Source organism: Hyperolius riggenbachi, chromosome 1 (assembly GCF_040937935.1).
Source record: "Hyperolius riggenbachi isolate aHypRig1 chromosome 1, aHypRig1.pri, whole genome shotgun sequence".
In the NCBI taxonomy this organism is placed as follows: domain Eukaryota; kingdom Metazoa; phylum Chordata; class Amphibia; order Anura; family Hyperoliidae; genus Hyperolius; species Hyperolius riggenbachi.
Window position 1 is genome coordinate 361,267,268 of NC_090646.1, and position 15,059 is coordinate 361,282,326.

A 15,059-nucleotide genomic window follows, 5' to 3' on the forward strand; every position below is an offset into this window, starting at 1 on the left:
TTGATGGGTAATTAGTGGGTGTTTAGAGGAGAGAATAGATGTAAACACTGCGCTTGGGTGGTGATCTGATGTCGGATCTGCGGGCGATCTATCGGTGTGGGTGGGTGATCAGATTGCCCGCAAGGGGCAGGTTAGAGGCTGATTGATGGGTGGCAGTGACAGGGGGTGATTGATGGGTGATTGACAGGTGATCAGGGGGGATAGATGCATACAGTACACAGGGGGTGGGGGGCCTGGGGGGGGGGGTCTGGGGAGAATCTGAGGGGTGGGGGGGTGATCAGGAGGGGGCAGTGGGCAGGGGGGGAGATAAAAAAAAAATAGCGTTGACAGATAGTGACAGGGAGTGATTGATGGGTGATTAGGGCGGTGATTGGGTGCAAACAGGGGTCTGGGGGGTGGGCAGGGGGGGTCTGAGGGGTGCTGTGGGCGATCTGGGGCAGGGGGGGAGAAATCAGTGTGCTTGGGTGCAGACTAGGGTGGCTGCAGACTGCCCTGGTGGTCCCTCGGACACTGGGACCACCAGGGCAGGAGGCAGCCTGTATAATACACTTTGTAAACATTACAAAGTGTATTATACACTTTGTATGCGGCGATTGCGGGGTTAACATCCCGCTGGCGCTTCCGTATGGCCGGCGGGATGTTGCGGCGGGTGAGCGGTGACAGGCGCCGGCGGAGGATCGCGTCACAGATGACGCGATCGCTCCGCCCATGCCCCTACAAGGACCGCCGCCTTTGGGCATGAGCTGGTCCTTGCGGGGTCCACTTCCCGGCCGCCTCTGTGCGTTAGGCGGTCAGGAAGTGGTTAAGTGACAGCAAACGTCCAAGACAAGACAGACTGGAATGAGGCAGCCAATGCGATTGCAGCGGTGGCGTGCCTCACAAGGACAGGACAGCATAGTCGGGAAATAGAGTCAAAGAAGGCAGACGTAATACACACAAATATACAATAGGTATGATTTCCTAGCGTATTACGGTTACAGCTATCAATGAACTACAAACGACTAACTGACACATGTATATATATATCGGCGATAAACCGATATATGACATAAGCAAGGAACACTAACTAAGAACTGGAGCAGGACTAGAAACAGGACTGAACTAGCTAAGCACGGGTGATCACGATATGCGCAACCTACCAAAATGTTCTGGAAACTAACTGACTGAACACAGGAAATAAACAGTTCGAGTACGTATATATCAGCGACACTGATGTATTAACGTAACACGAATACAAGGAAAATAACAAACGCGCTAGTATGCATATATATTGGCGATGAACCGATATATATGATGCAAGACTAGCAAAGTAACGATTGCTGATAACAAGAGCTGAACTGGAAGGACTCCCTGACCCCTTCGCAGGAGTCAGTACAGTCCACACGAGATCTAGGAACGGAGGGGCCTCGGACAGAGTAACAGACTGAATCTGAGACTATGATAGCCCATGGAACACTGTAGGAAGCAGTCCTTTATACTGAGGTCATCCAATGAGAGCAGACATGCAGATTCCCACACAGGTGAATGGTAATCAATCACAGGCTGACAGCAGGAAAGGGCAGACACTGATATGCAGCCTGCAAGAAAGGGATTGCAGCTCCAATGCAACAGACAATGTTTGTTTTCACAAAAGCATATTAACCCTCCTGGCGGTTTAATTCCCGCGGCTACGCGGCCGCGGGAGGGTTTTTTTTCACCGTTTTTTTTTTAAGCATGTAGCTAGCCTAGCGCTAGCTACATGCTTCCCCCCCTCCCCGCGGCATCCGCCCGTATGTTCCGATCGCCGCTGGCGCCGCTTGCCCATAAGGAAATCCCGTTCTGAACAGGATTTCCTTGAGGGCTTCCCCCGTCGCCATGGCGACGAACAGTGACATCATCGACGTCATGAACGTCGTGACGTCACGGAGTCCCGATCCACCCCATAGCGCAGCCTGGCGGCGATTGGCCAGGCTGCGCAAGGGGTATGCGGCGGGGGGCCCTGTATCCGCGGCGGGTAGCAGCGCGTCGGCGGCGGCAAAATGCTAGCTGCGTGTTTGAAAAAAAACATTATGTAAATCGGCCCAGCAGGGCCTGAGCGGCACCCTCCGGCGGCTTACCGAGTGTCCCACACGGGGTTACCGCTAAGGAGGTTAATCTGTCATTAACTTCAGAGCGACTGCAGATGGAATCAACGCTCAGTGTAAGAGCACGCAAAACTATGCGAGCAAATGCACGCAAAGAAATCAAAAACTGCTTGTCTTCAGTAAAACTGCAGCCAGCAGTACATGCTGCAGAAGTGATCATAACACACGCTATTTTTATCATATATAATTATTGTCATTATCTATGACTTAATTTGTATGTATCTTCATGTATCTTTGCATCTATTGTATTTCATGTGTAGAATTTGGATGGTATTTAAAGCAAACCTTTGAGTTTTTAAAAGTCAGATACTTTCCTTGGTAGATCATCCAGCGGCTTCTCTGATCCTCCTGTACCCTACCGATGCTTGGCAGGCAGGATCCTCTGCTTCTTTCCTGGACGGAAAGTCGGAAAACCCAATGTGCTGGAAAAGTCAGAAATTCAACGTTCCAGAAAGTGTGAATACCAACATTCCGGAAAGTTAAAATCGTGAAACCAACATTCTGGAAAGTCGGAATACTGGCATTCTGAAATGTTGAAAAACCAACATTCTGGAAAGTCGGAATGCCATCATTCTGGAATTTTGGAATACAGACATTCTGGAAAGTCAGGATATCAATATTTCAGTACTTCAGAATACCGACATTCTGTAAAAACGGAAAACTCAACGTACCAGAATGTCAGAAGACCCAACGTTCCTGGAAGTTAGAAAACCTTATATGGTATTAATTATTATTTTTTCTATTACAAACGGGATGACAGGCACACTAATGGCCTGCATAGAAGTCACTTGTGCACAGAGGAAAAAGCCATGCACAAGCAGCTTTTGGTAATAGAGGAGGCAGTGGTGGACTTACCTCCTCCAAGCAGAACACATGACTGTAGATTTTTCAGTCAAAAAACGTTTATTGGGTACTGCAAAATAAAGTGCAAACCTGCTTCCTCAGGCAATATAGGAGTAAAAAAACTGTGAATCATAGAGACCATGGAATCAATGTAACTAGAATGCTTGCATAGGAATCAATATTGTTATAGCTAGTTCATAAAAATATCACAGAACAATGGTGACGTATAGAGATATACATATATCTGTCATATATTGAATGGTGACGTATAGAGATATACATATATATATATATATATATATATATATATATATATATATATATATATATATATATATATAGTGTATTAAACACACACATTCATGATTACACAATGTAATCCCAAATAAAGAGCGTGATGTATAATGATGATTTGCACAGCCGTGATTAGCCCATGTAAAATTATTACAAGCAACAATAGTATTAATGTGTAAAAACAGGGCTATCAGTAGTAGGTGAGAAGAGGAGACAAGGATTGCAGGGATATATATCCAGGATAAGTTAGATGGAAGGCTGATAGAGCGCCCCCTAGCCGGTGGTTAAGGGATAGAATAGAATTGATTGTGGATTGGCAATAAAAATAAATATTTGCTAGTAGTGATATGTTGAGAAGGGGGGGGGGGGGGGTGTAATGTGATGTATTATATACCAAAATGGTTTTTAAAGTGAATGTTTACCGTTTAAAAAAAGAAAAAGTCAGATACTCACCTAAGGAGAGGGAAGGCTCGGTCCTAATGAGCCTTCCCTCTCCTCTCCCGGTGCCCGGTCCCGTGCAGGATCCCCCGTGGCAGTATTCGACCAGTTCGGTCAAATACTGCCACTTCCGCATGCCGAAGGGAGCTTTCGGAAGCCTTCGGGAGAACTCGGGCTCCCGATGACGCGGCCGCTCCATACTACGCATGCGCGAGCGCCCTCTATGACGTGCTCGCGCGTACGTAGTATGGAGCGGCCCGTCTTCGGAAGCCCGAAGACCTCCGAAGTCCCTGCGGCGGCGGACGCGAACGGGGGAGCCAGCGCAGCACCGGGAGAGGAGAGGGAAGGCTCATTAGGACCGAGCCTTCCCTCTCCTTAGGTGAGTATCTGACTTTTTCTTTTTTTAAACGGTACCCATTGGCTTTAAGCTCATTTAGTCCTTTTTATCCTTTTGGCGCCTCTGTTATCTGATTCCAGAAAGTCAGGATACTATCATTCAGGAAAGTTGGAATAGCAGCTTTCTGAAATCTGACATTACGAAAACTTGGAAAACAACATTCCAGAAAGTTCCACAAAAGACATTGAAAAGTTGGGAAACAGACATTCCAGGAAGTCAGAACGTTGATGCTCTGGAAAGTCGTAATGCCGATGTTCCGGCAAGACTGGGTACCGACATTCTGGAATTTTGTAATGCAGGCTTTCCATAAGCCAGGATACCATTATTTCGTAAAGTTGAAATACCAGCTTTCTAAAATGTGACATTACGGAAATTTAGAAAACACAACATTCCCAGAAAGTCAGGCAATAGACATTAGACAGTTGGTAAACCCAACATTACGGGAAGTCGGAATGCCAACATTCCAGAAAGTCGAAATGCCGACGTTCCAGAAGTGGGAGTGCCATTGTTCTGGAAAGCCAGGATGCTATCATTACGTTACATTACATTATTATTTTTTATATTACAAACAGCTTGACAGGCACACTAGCGGTTTGCCCAGTAGCTACTTGTGCTCAGAGGAAAAAGCCATGCACAAGCAGCTCCATGCTACTGCACATGGGCAGAGCGTCTTGCACCTGTCCAGTGTGGCCACGCTTCTACACAGTCAGAAGTGTGGCTGCACTAACCTATTTGACAAGCCCTTGGATCGGTGGGGTGGAGGAGGCTTGGGGAAGCCTCTGAACAATCCAGAGGCTTCTCTCTACAGAGGTAAGTATCTAATATGGGAATTTTTTTCCTTCAGGTACACTTTACGTTAATCCTGTTTCTTTTCTCAAACTCATTACAGTTGTCAGCTCTCCTTACACCAAACGAGCCATCATGGCAAGGAATACTACCAGTGCAGTCACTGTGGGAAAGAACTGAGTACACTCAAGAAGTTTCATGATCACATTGCATACCACTCAGAAGCCAGGCCGCACAAATGTCATCTGTGTGACAAGGCCTATAAAGTGAAAAGTATGTATACTGATATTATGTACTGGGGAGTAATGTTCATGCACATAATTGTTGATAATATCAAAATCTGTGTTTTTTTTTTCTTGGTTGGGTGATTGTAGAATATAGTTCTTGAGAGTCAAGCTTGTGCAGGTTTCATATGCTCTTTCAGAGCTTCCTCCAGTCTTCATTTATGTTCCAAGGAGACACAGGCTTTTGATTATATTACATTTTTTGTATTAAAGCAGCATAGAAAATACATCTACATTTTTGGCATTCTTAGTAGTAATACTAGCTGAAGACTGGACGTTGCTCGGGTATGTGTTTGGTTGTTGTTGGGTCTGCCCACTTTTGCTAACCTTGACACACAGTGAATGACCAAGTTTGCGAGCTTTGGGGTCCTTGACATCAATAATTTGACAATGGAAGCAGTTTACATTTTCTATTTGAAATCAATCAATTTTGCTGTTTGTGGCTCTGCCCATTTTTCTGAATTTGAATCACACTCACACAGCGACTGTATAAACCAACTCTTCAGAGCAATGAGTAATACATAATTAAGTCTCAATACACACAGGCTAAAGTTAAACTGAAACACTAGAAAAGTTGCCGTAATGTATGTATAAATAGAAGCAAACGCCTTGAAAAATGTAATCAAAATGCAAAATGTATTGGTTGAAATACGCTGACAACAAATTCTAAAATCATATAAAACAGAATAAAACAATGCTTCCAAAGCCGGATATAACCAGACAACCTGGAGCTCATGCTATAGTGTGAAAAAGTAATAATATACTACCACTGAGGTAAGTACCAATTACTGTGAATCAAGTCTAAAAATGCCTGCATACTGTATACCTATACATCAAAAGTGTCAAGGAAAAAAAACGCTATCAAATAAAATCAATGTGCAGAAAAAGCTGTAAAAAAATACAAAAATGCAAAAAATTCACAATAAATAAGTGCAAGAAGAAATGTCCATATATGTAAAAAAAATTGCATCCAATATGAGAAGGATGAATCTTCACTCAGTCAAAGTGCTAGTGCAAAAAGTATACTGTCATGATAGAACAGTGAGCAGTGAGGAATGGAAGCATACCTGAGCGGGATCCGCAGGCAGGGGAGCAAAGGGACGCCTGTGACTGTGTAACAATTTAGCAATAACAAGACAGTGGAAATGTTTGACACTACTGACAATAATTTATTGCTTCATTCACTTGACTTCACAAAGCATGCATAAAGAGTTCATCTTGTGCATAGCATACAGTATAAAAAGAGATAGTTATCGTGAGGAGTGTGGTGGGGATGTGGGATGACAGTGGGTGCCGCTGGGTGCACGGCCTGACGACTGTTTCGCCTAATCAGCTTCTTCTGAGGCTTTAAAGTGCACTGCACTTCCTTTGGGCTGACAGGCTAAGGCTCCGTACACAAATATAATTTTCACCTGCAGATAACTGGTACATTTTACCATTGTCATGTAGTATGAGGGCCAACAGATTCTGAATACTATGAATAGACTGTAGGTATGCTTCCATACTACATGGAAGTGTTAAAATTGGGCAGTCATCTCTAGATAAAAATTAGATGTGTGTATGAACCTTCACTTTAGTGCCAGCATTTCCTCCTGCATGATGCATAATTATATGTGACATGCAAAAGGTGATGCCGAGCACTAGAGTGAGCCTGTTAGTGGAGAGGAATGTCACTTAGCCTTGGACTCTGGCGGGGAGGGGAGTAGTTTCAGAGGTGTTGTCTATCACCTGGTTCTCATGGTACATAAAGAAATTGTAGTAGACAAAGAATACCCTAATTTATTTGCAGAGTAACTGCACATCATTCTTACATGTCCCACAGTTATATTGCCTACCGCCAAATTAATGTTCTTTGTTCCTGTCTGCACCCTCTATATGTACTTATATGCACACAGGACCATTGCCCAATCCAGAACAGCCAGTATGCTAGTGTAGCACTGCTATTGGCAGGGAAGTCTGTTCAGGCGGGCTTACAGAAAGCCCCTACGTAGTATATGCTGCATGACAGCATTTTGTGCCCATCACTTCTTGTGGTAGGAGCGGCTATAAATGAATGGGAAAGCATGCTACGCTGTACTACCACTCGGTGCTGTATTTAGCGGGCGTTGGTGTCATTAAGCTTGCACTGCTTTAGCAGCCCAGGTTAATGAATCAACCCCAATGTCTTTAAAGTATATGCAATCCTGTAGCTTAACCTATTTTGGTTCCTGGACGTAGAAACTACGTCCAGGAACCATGCCCGCTCCCGCGGCCGATCGTGCGCGTGCACGCGCGCTCCCGGCCCGCTGTTCGTTAGCCAGGCAATCAGTGAATCGGGCTATGGTGCCCGATCACTGATTGCTCTCCCCCGCTGAAAAAGCGACAGCTTCTCTCGGAAGCTGCTTTTTCTGGCTGTCGCCTCCCCCATGCGTCACTCTAAGCGTGTGTTACGCTTAGAGTGACGTCATGTAAACAAACTCATAACTGCCATCTTGTGGCCAAAAGGTAAAACTACAACTAAAATAAAAAAAAAAAAAATCAACACACATTTACATTAAAAACCTATAGTTTCCATCCCACCCTCCCAAAAATACCCACACAAAATGTTTAATATATAAAAAAAAACATTACAATAAAAAAAACAACATGTAAATATTTACCTAAGGGTCTAAACTTTTTAAATATCAATGTAAAGATGAAATATTTCTATATTTTTTTTTATTTTAAACTTGTAAATAGTGATAGATGCAAAACGGAAAAAATGCACCTTTATTTCCGAATAAAATATTGTCGCCATACATTGTGATAGGGACATAATTTTAACGGTGTAATAACCGGGACATATGGGCAAATACAAAACGTGAGTTTTAATTATGGAGGCATGTATTATTTTAAAACTATAATGGCTGAAAACTGAGAAATAATGATTTTTTCAGTTTTTTTCTTATTCTTCCTGTTAAAATGCATTTACAGTAAAGTGGCTCTTAGCAAAATGTACCCCCCAAAGAAAGCCTAATTGGTGGCGGAAAAAACAAGATATAGATCAGTTCATTGTGATAAGTAGTGATAAAGTTATAGGCTAATCAATGGGAGGTGAACATTGCTCAAGTGAAAACGACGGAACGCGAATGGGTTAAATAAATATATGTCCAACACAGTTCATAACTAGTCATCTCACTGAATTGTATTTCCATCTCTGTATTATCAAATCAAGTGCATTCTGACCTACAGTTGCAAATGCATAAAAGGCAGATGAGAATTTTTGGCTTTATGAGAAATTAATTATTCTGTTATTAGCCATGAATTATTATGTTATTTATGGAGTGTGAATTTAAAAAACAACAATACAATAAATAAGAAACTGAAAATACAATGGAAATACAAATAATATTGGGATAAATGGAGCGTAAAAAAACATAACAGTAGTAATCTGTATGAGTGTCTGCTCGTTTCATCCCTCTGGTATCGAGGTATGCAGAATGCAAGTCCAGAAATACTCCATTCACGTGAGGTTTCTTTAAATCTATTATGTAGGCGAGTTTAAAAAATAGGTACACTCTAAAAGGGTAACCGTGGTTAGTTTACTGTCAAATGTGTAGGCTTCTTTACATCTTGACACACAATGAAGCATGTATCCCTTTGTTGTATTTCTTCTGAGTTGCTTATGTTTGCTTCTGATGCTTTTTGTTGTGCAGCCTATGTAATGTTGGTTGCATGGCTAGCTGATAAGGTAGATAGCATATGAAGTGTCACATATAATAATTTGGTGTGTCATGAATGCTTGCTTTGTGATATGGGAATTGAATAATTAGTTATCCTCTTGTTTGTATTCACATGTCAGTCAACGATTGGGCATTTTCAATTTTATGCATACTTTAGTTCCTCTTGTTCTATATGGAGATATTTGGCTGTTAATTTGCTTGCTGATATATATATTTTAGGCTCCTAACTAGGTTCTTTTTTATGTTGCCTTTAAAATATGGTTATAAAATATTCCAGTGTAGTTTCAGAATTTGATGCCTGTACTACATAAGGAAAGTTTCAATTAATTCTGTAATTGTTTTTTTTTTTATGTGAGATCCTTTTGTTTTCGCTTTCTTGACTTCTTTTTGCATGTCTAAAAAAGGTGTTGTTGGGTATTTATTTTGCCTGTATTATATAAAATGTGGGCTTGGTTGCCAATGTACATCCATATAGAGATCCCATATGAAATGGAATATGTTGTTGATGAGTAATAATTTAATGCCTTTTTGGACATCCTAAATTTATGTTTCTTTAGTTAGAAAGATACAGATCCTAAGTTTTAAAGTAGAGTGCTGTAAAGCCGCATCTACACGCGTAGATGCGGCGGCGATGTTCCTTATCAATTGAGCCGCTGATGCGGCTCGATTGATAAGATCCGACAGGACGGATCTCCCCACCGCCGATTCCCTGCTTGCTCCCCGCAAGGGGACAATGGCAGGGAAACGAGTGGAAGATAAGCGGCGCCGGCGGAGCCAATCGGGGTATCGAATCCGGCGAGCGGGGACATGGCAGGCACTCGCGGAGACGCGGAAGAGGCGATCCAGCGGCTAATCGAGCCTCCGGATCGGAGCCTCATCTACCCGTGTAGATGAGGCTTTATACTGTATCAATAGACAGCCAGTTTTAGACTGACTTCCACGGGTGGTGGTGTAGTACAGAAAGTGTGTGGAATATTTGAAATGTGATGATAGTTAACCACTTCGCGTCCCTGGGGTTTTCCCCCTAAAAAACCAGAACAGTTTTCTACATTTCACACTCTTCCCATTCATTAGCCAATAACTTTATCACTACTTATCACACATACATGATCTATACCTTGTTTTTTTCGCCACCAATTAGGCTTTTTTTTGGTGGTACATTTTGCTTAAAAGTATTTAATTTTGAACAGATTTTAATGGTAATAATGGGGAAAAAAATGAAAAAAGGAATTATTTCTCAGTTTTCAGCAATTATAATTTGAAAATAATAAGTGGTACCATAGATTAAACCTACACATTTGATCTATCCGTCTGTCCTGGTTATTACAGGGTTTGAAGTATGATCCTAGTACAATGTATGGCGACAATATATTATTTGGAAATAAAGGTGCATTTTTTTCCATTTTGCGGCTTTGTATTTTTCTTTAATTGTTGTGGCACTTTTTAATCCTCCCCGCTCCATGGTTAGCAAGACGTGCTCCTTTATACCCCCCTCCCCCATACTTGGCCAGATGTGCCCCGTTACCCTTCCCCAGCCCCTGATGTGCCTCTGTAAACCCCCCCCCCCCACTTCAGTAAACCAGACGTGCCTGTTTATCTCCCCCCCCCCCCCATAGTTAGCCAGATGTGTTTTTTATTACCTCCCTCCTACCATTCATAGCCAGGTGTATGCCCTTTATGCCTCCCCCTCCCCCATTTATAGCCAGCTGTGTGCCCCTTTTAATTTGTATCCCCCCCCCCCCCCCATGGATAGCCAGGTGTTGGCCCTTTAAGAAATTTTATTTCCCCAAATGCCAGGTGTCCCCTCCACCCCCTCTGCAGAGCTAGGCGCAGGGAACCATTAGGAGTAAGAATCTCTCACCTGACCTTGTTCCAGCGCCGATCACGATCTCCTCCCTGCAGTACCACTGACAGCCTCACTATGCTGACCGAATCGGGTCCCGGCTTGATGACGTCATCAAGCCGGGACCCGGTTCACTCAGCATAGTGAGACTGACAGCGGGACTACAGGGAGAGGATCGCGATCGGCGCTGGAACAAGGTCAGGTAAAGATTGATACATTGTAATCCTCCATTCTGCCCGATCGAAGCATGGAGGGGGAAGGGGGGTATAACAGAGGATCGGGCGGGGGGTGGGAGGATCAGAGACCCGGGAAGGGATGCCAGTGTAGTGTAGTTAGGGGGAGGGGGGTTAATGAGCCCAGGAGCGTGCTAGCATGCCCGCTGTGCTCATTAAATGACAGCAACTTATAATCACGTCATGTGGCTTTCAGGAGCCACTTGCAATGACGTGATTATACTGTATGCGGGATGTAAACTGGTTAAACTACATGCTTCTGTGGATGGCAATCTAGGGGTTCTGATGAATTAGAGTCAAGGAATTTATCTATGCAGTTATCAGTCTTCCTGGTAGATTCTGGATAGACTTCTGAATGTTTACAATAATTTGCATATTTGGGATTGCTGCATCATGGGAAACCACAGTTGCTCCCTTACAGCTGAATTATCACAAATACCTTCTGTTTTTAGAAGGCAAAATTACATTTAGGAATGTTTAGATGATAGTGAAAGTGAGCAGTGATAGGTTCAGTATTAGTTATAAACTCCTGTGTTTTTGTAATAACATTTATGCAAAAGACTTATGAAATAGGGCAGCGTAATCCCAAAGTTGGGTTTCTTGTTTATTTTAAAGTGAACCGAAACCAAGAAAAAAAAAGTTTCACTTACCTGGGGCCTCTACCAGCCCCCAGCATCTGCCCTGTGCCTGCACCATCAAAGGACAATCCTCTGGTCCTCTGCAGTGGCGGAGTTTCATTTTTGACGACTGGACCAGTCGATGGCCATGGCCGCACGCATCCTGAATCACAATCCCATTGCAGGGAGCGCCCTGCGCATGATTAGTACTAGATTTTATCATACTGCGCATGCGCAGGATGCTTCCAACCGCGGTAGCCATCCACTGAGTCACCGACAACAAAACTCAGCCACTTCAGGGGACCAGAGCATTGTTCCGTGACGGTGCGGGCAAAGGGAAGCTGCAGGAGGCTGGTAGAAGCTTTCAGTTTAGGTTCACTTAAAGCAATATCTGATGCAATGAAGAATCCTGTATTCTGTATGTAACCTAATTCAAGGATTCTCTCTGAATGGGAATTAGAATCAAGTGTTTCAGTGACTGCAATGATAATCAGGTAGGACACCTTGCCTTGTTTAACCTATTTTGGTTCCTGGACGTAGAAACTACGTCCAGGAACCATGCGCTCCCGGCCCGCGGTTCATTAGCCAGGCAATCAGTGTATCGGGCTATGGTGCCCGATCACTGATTCCTCTCCCCAGCTGAAAAAGCGACAGCTTCTCTCGGAAGCTTTGCTTTTTCTGGCTGTAACGTACCCCATGCGTCGCTCTAAGCGTGTGTTACGCTTAGAGTGACGTCATGTAAACAAACTCATGGCTGCCATCTTGTGGCCAAAAAGTAAAACTACAACTAAAAGTAAAAAAAATAAAATTCAAACACACATTTACATTATAAATCACATGTTTACATCCTACCCTCCCAAAACTACCCAAATAAAATGTTTAACCACTTCCCGACCGCCCAACGCACAGAGGCGGCCGGAAAGTGGACCCCGCAAGGACCGCCGCATGCACAGAGGCGGCGGTCCTTGTAGGGGCATGGGCGGCGCGATCGCGTCATTCGTGACGCGATCGGCCGCCAGGGACTGGCTCCGCCCACCTCGCGCTGTAACCCGCCGGCCGTTCGGAAGCGCCGGCGGGTTACTAGCACCCGGATTGCCGCATACAAAGTGTATAATACACTTTGTAATGTATACAAAGTGTATTATACAGGCTGCCTCCTGCCCTGGTGGTCCCAGTGTCCGAGGGACCACCAGGGCAGGCTGCAGCCACCCTAGTCTGCACCCAAGCACACTGATTTCCTCCCCCCCCCGCCCCCTGATCGCCCACAGCACCCCTCAGACGCCCCCTGCCCACCCCCCAGACCACTGTTTGCACCCAATCACCCCCCTAATCACTCATCAATCACTATCTGTCAACGCTATTTTTTTTTTATTCCCTAAACTGCCCCCTGCTCCCTCCTGATCACCCCCCCACCCCTCAGATTCTCCTCAGACCCCCCCCCCCCTGTGTACTGTATGCATCTATCCCCCTGATCACCTGTCAATCACCTATCAATCATCTGTCAATCACCCATCAATCACCCCCTGTCACTGCCACCCATCAATCAGCCCCTAACCTGCCCCTTGCGGGCAATCTGATCACCCACCCACACCAATAGATCGCCCGCAGATCCGACGTCAGATCACCTCCCAAGTGCAGTGTTTACATCTGTTCTCTACCCTAAACACCCACTAATTACCCATCAATCACCCCCTATCACCACCTGTCACTGTTACCCATCAGATCAGACCCTAATCTGCCCCTTGCGGGCACCCAATCACCCGCCTACACGCTCAGATTGCCCTCAGACCCCCCCTTATCAATTCGCCAGTGCAATATTTACATCTGTTCTTCCCTGTAATAACCCACTGATCACCTGTCAATCACCCATCAATCACCCCGTCACTGCCACCCATCAATCACCCCCTGTCACTGCCACCCATCAATCAGCCCCCAACCTGCCCCTTGCGGGCAATCTGATCACCCACCCACACCAATAGATCGCCCGCAGATCCGACGTCCGATCACCTCCCAAGTGCAGTGTTTACATCTGTTCTCTACCCTAAACACCCACTAATTACCCATCAATCACCCCCCTGTCACTGCTACCTATCAGATTAGACCCCTATCTGCCCCTAGGGCACTCAATCACCCGCCCACACCCTCAGACCCCAGCCCTGATCACCTCGCCAGTGCATTGCTTGCATCTATTCCCCCCTCTAATCACACCTTGAGACACCCATCAATCACCTCCTGTCACCCCCTAGCACACCTACCCATCAGATCAGGCCCTAATTTGCCCCGTGTGGGCTCCTGATCACTCGGCCAAACCCTCAGATCCCCCTCAGACCCCCTTCCAATCACCTCCCCAGTGCATTGATTGCATCTATTTTCCCCTCTAACCACTCCCTGAGACACCCATCAATCACCTCCTGTCACCCCCCTAGCACTCCTATCCATCAGATCAGGCCCAATACAACCTGTCATCTAAAAGGCCACCCTGCTTATGACCGGTTCCACAAAATTTGCCCCCTCATAGACCACCTGTCATCAAAATTTTCAGATGCTTATACCCCTGAACAGTCATTTTGAGACATTTGGTTTCCAGACTACTCACGGTTTTGGGCCCGTAAAATGCCAGGGCGGTATAGGAACCCCACAAGTGACCCCATTTTAGAAAAAAAGACACCCCAAGGTATTCTGTTAGGTGTATGACAAGTTCATAGAAGATTTTATTTTTTGTCAAAAGTTAGCGGAAATTGATTTTTTTTTTTTTCACAAAGTGTCATTTTTCACTAACTTGTGACAAAAAATAAAATCTTCTATGAACTCGCCATACTCCTAACGGAATACCTTGGGGTGTCTTCTTTCTAAAATGGGGTCACTTGCGGGGTTCCTATACTGCCCTGGCATTTTAGGGGCCCTAAACCGTGAGGAGTAGTGTAGAAAACAAATGCCTCAAAATGACCTGTGAATAGGACGTTGGGCCCCTTAGCGCACCTAGGCTGCAAAAAAGTGTCACACATGTGGTACCGCCGTACTCAGGAAAAGTAGTATAATGTGTTTTGGGGTGTATTTTTTACACATACCCATGCTGGGTGGGAGAAATCTCTCTGTAAATGGACAATTGTGTGTAAAAAAAAATCAAAATTGTCATTTACAGAGATATTTCTCCCACCCAGCATGGGTATGTGTAAAAATACACCCCAAAACACATTATACTACTTCTCCTGAGTACGGCGGTACCACATGTGTGACACTTTTTTACACCCTAAGCATGCTAAGGGGCCCAAAGTCCAATGAGTACCTTTAGGATTTCACAGGTCATTTTGCGACATTTGGTTTCAAGACTACTCCTCACGGTTTAGGGCCCCTAAAATGCCAGGGCAGTATAGGAACCCCACAAATGACCCCATTCTAGAAAGAAAACACCCAAAGGTATTCCTTTAGGAGTATGGTGAGTTCATAGAAGATTTTATTTTTTGTCACAAGTTAGCGGAAAATGACACTTTGTGAAAAAA

The 15,059-nt window shown here is 44.6% G+C and overlaps 1 protein-coding gene across 2 annotated transcripts in view; it reads left to right on the plus strand.

Moving 5' to 3' along the window:
• The window catches only part of LOC137514667 (zinc finger and BTB domain-containing protein 49-like), a 52,688-nt gene that overhangs the window by 13,064 nt on the left and 24,565 nt on the right, over positions 1 to 15,059 (plus strand). For both annotated transcript variants that reach the window (XM_068234225.1, XM_068234226.1), the window contains exon 3: positions 4,985 to 5,154. In XM_068234225.1, coding sequence (XP_068090326.1) covers positions 4,985 to 5,154 — 170 coding nt within the window. The remainder of the gene's footprint in view (positions 1 to 4,984; positions 5,155 to 15,059) is intronic.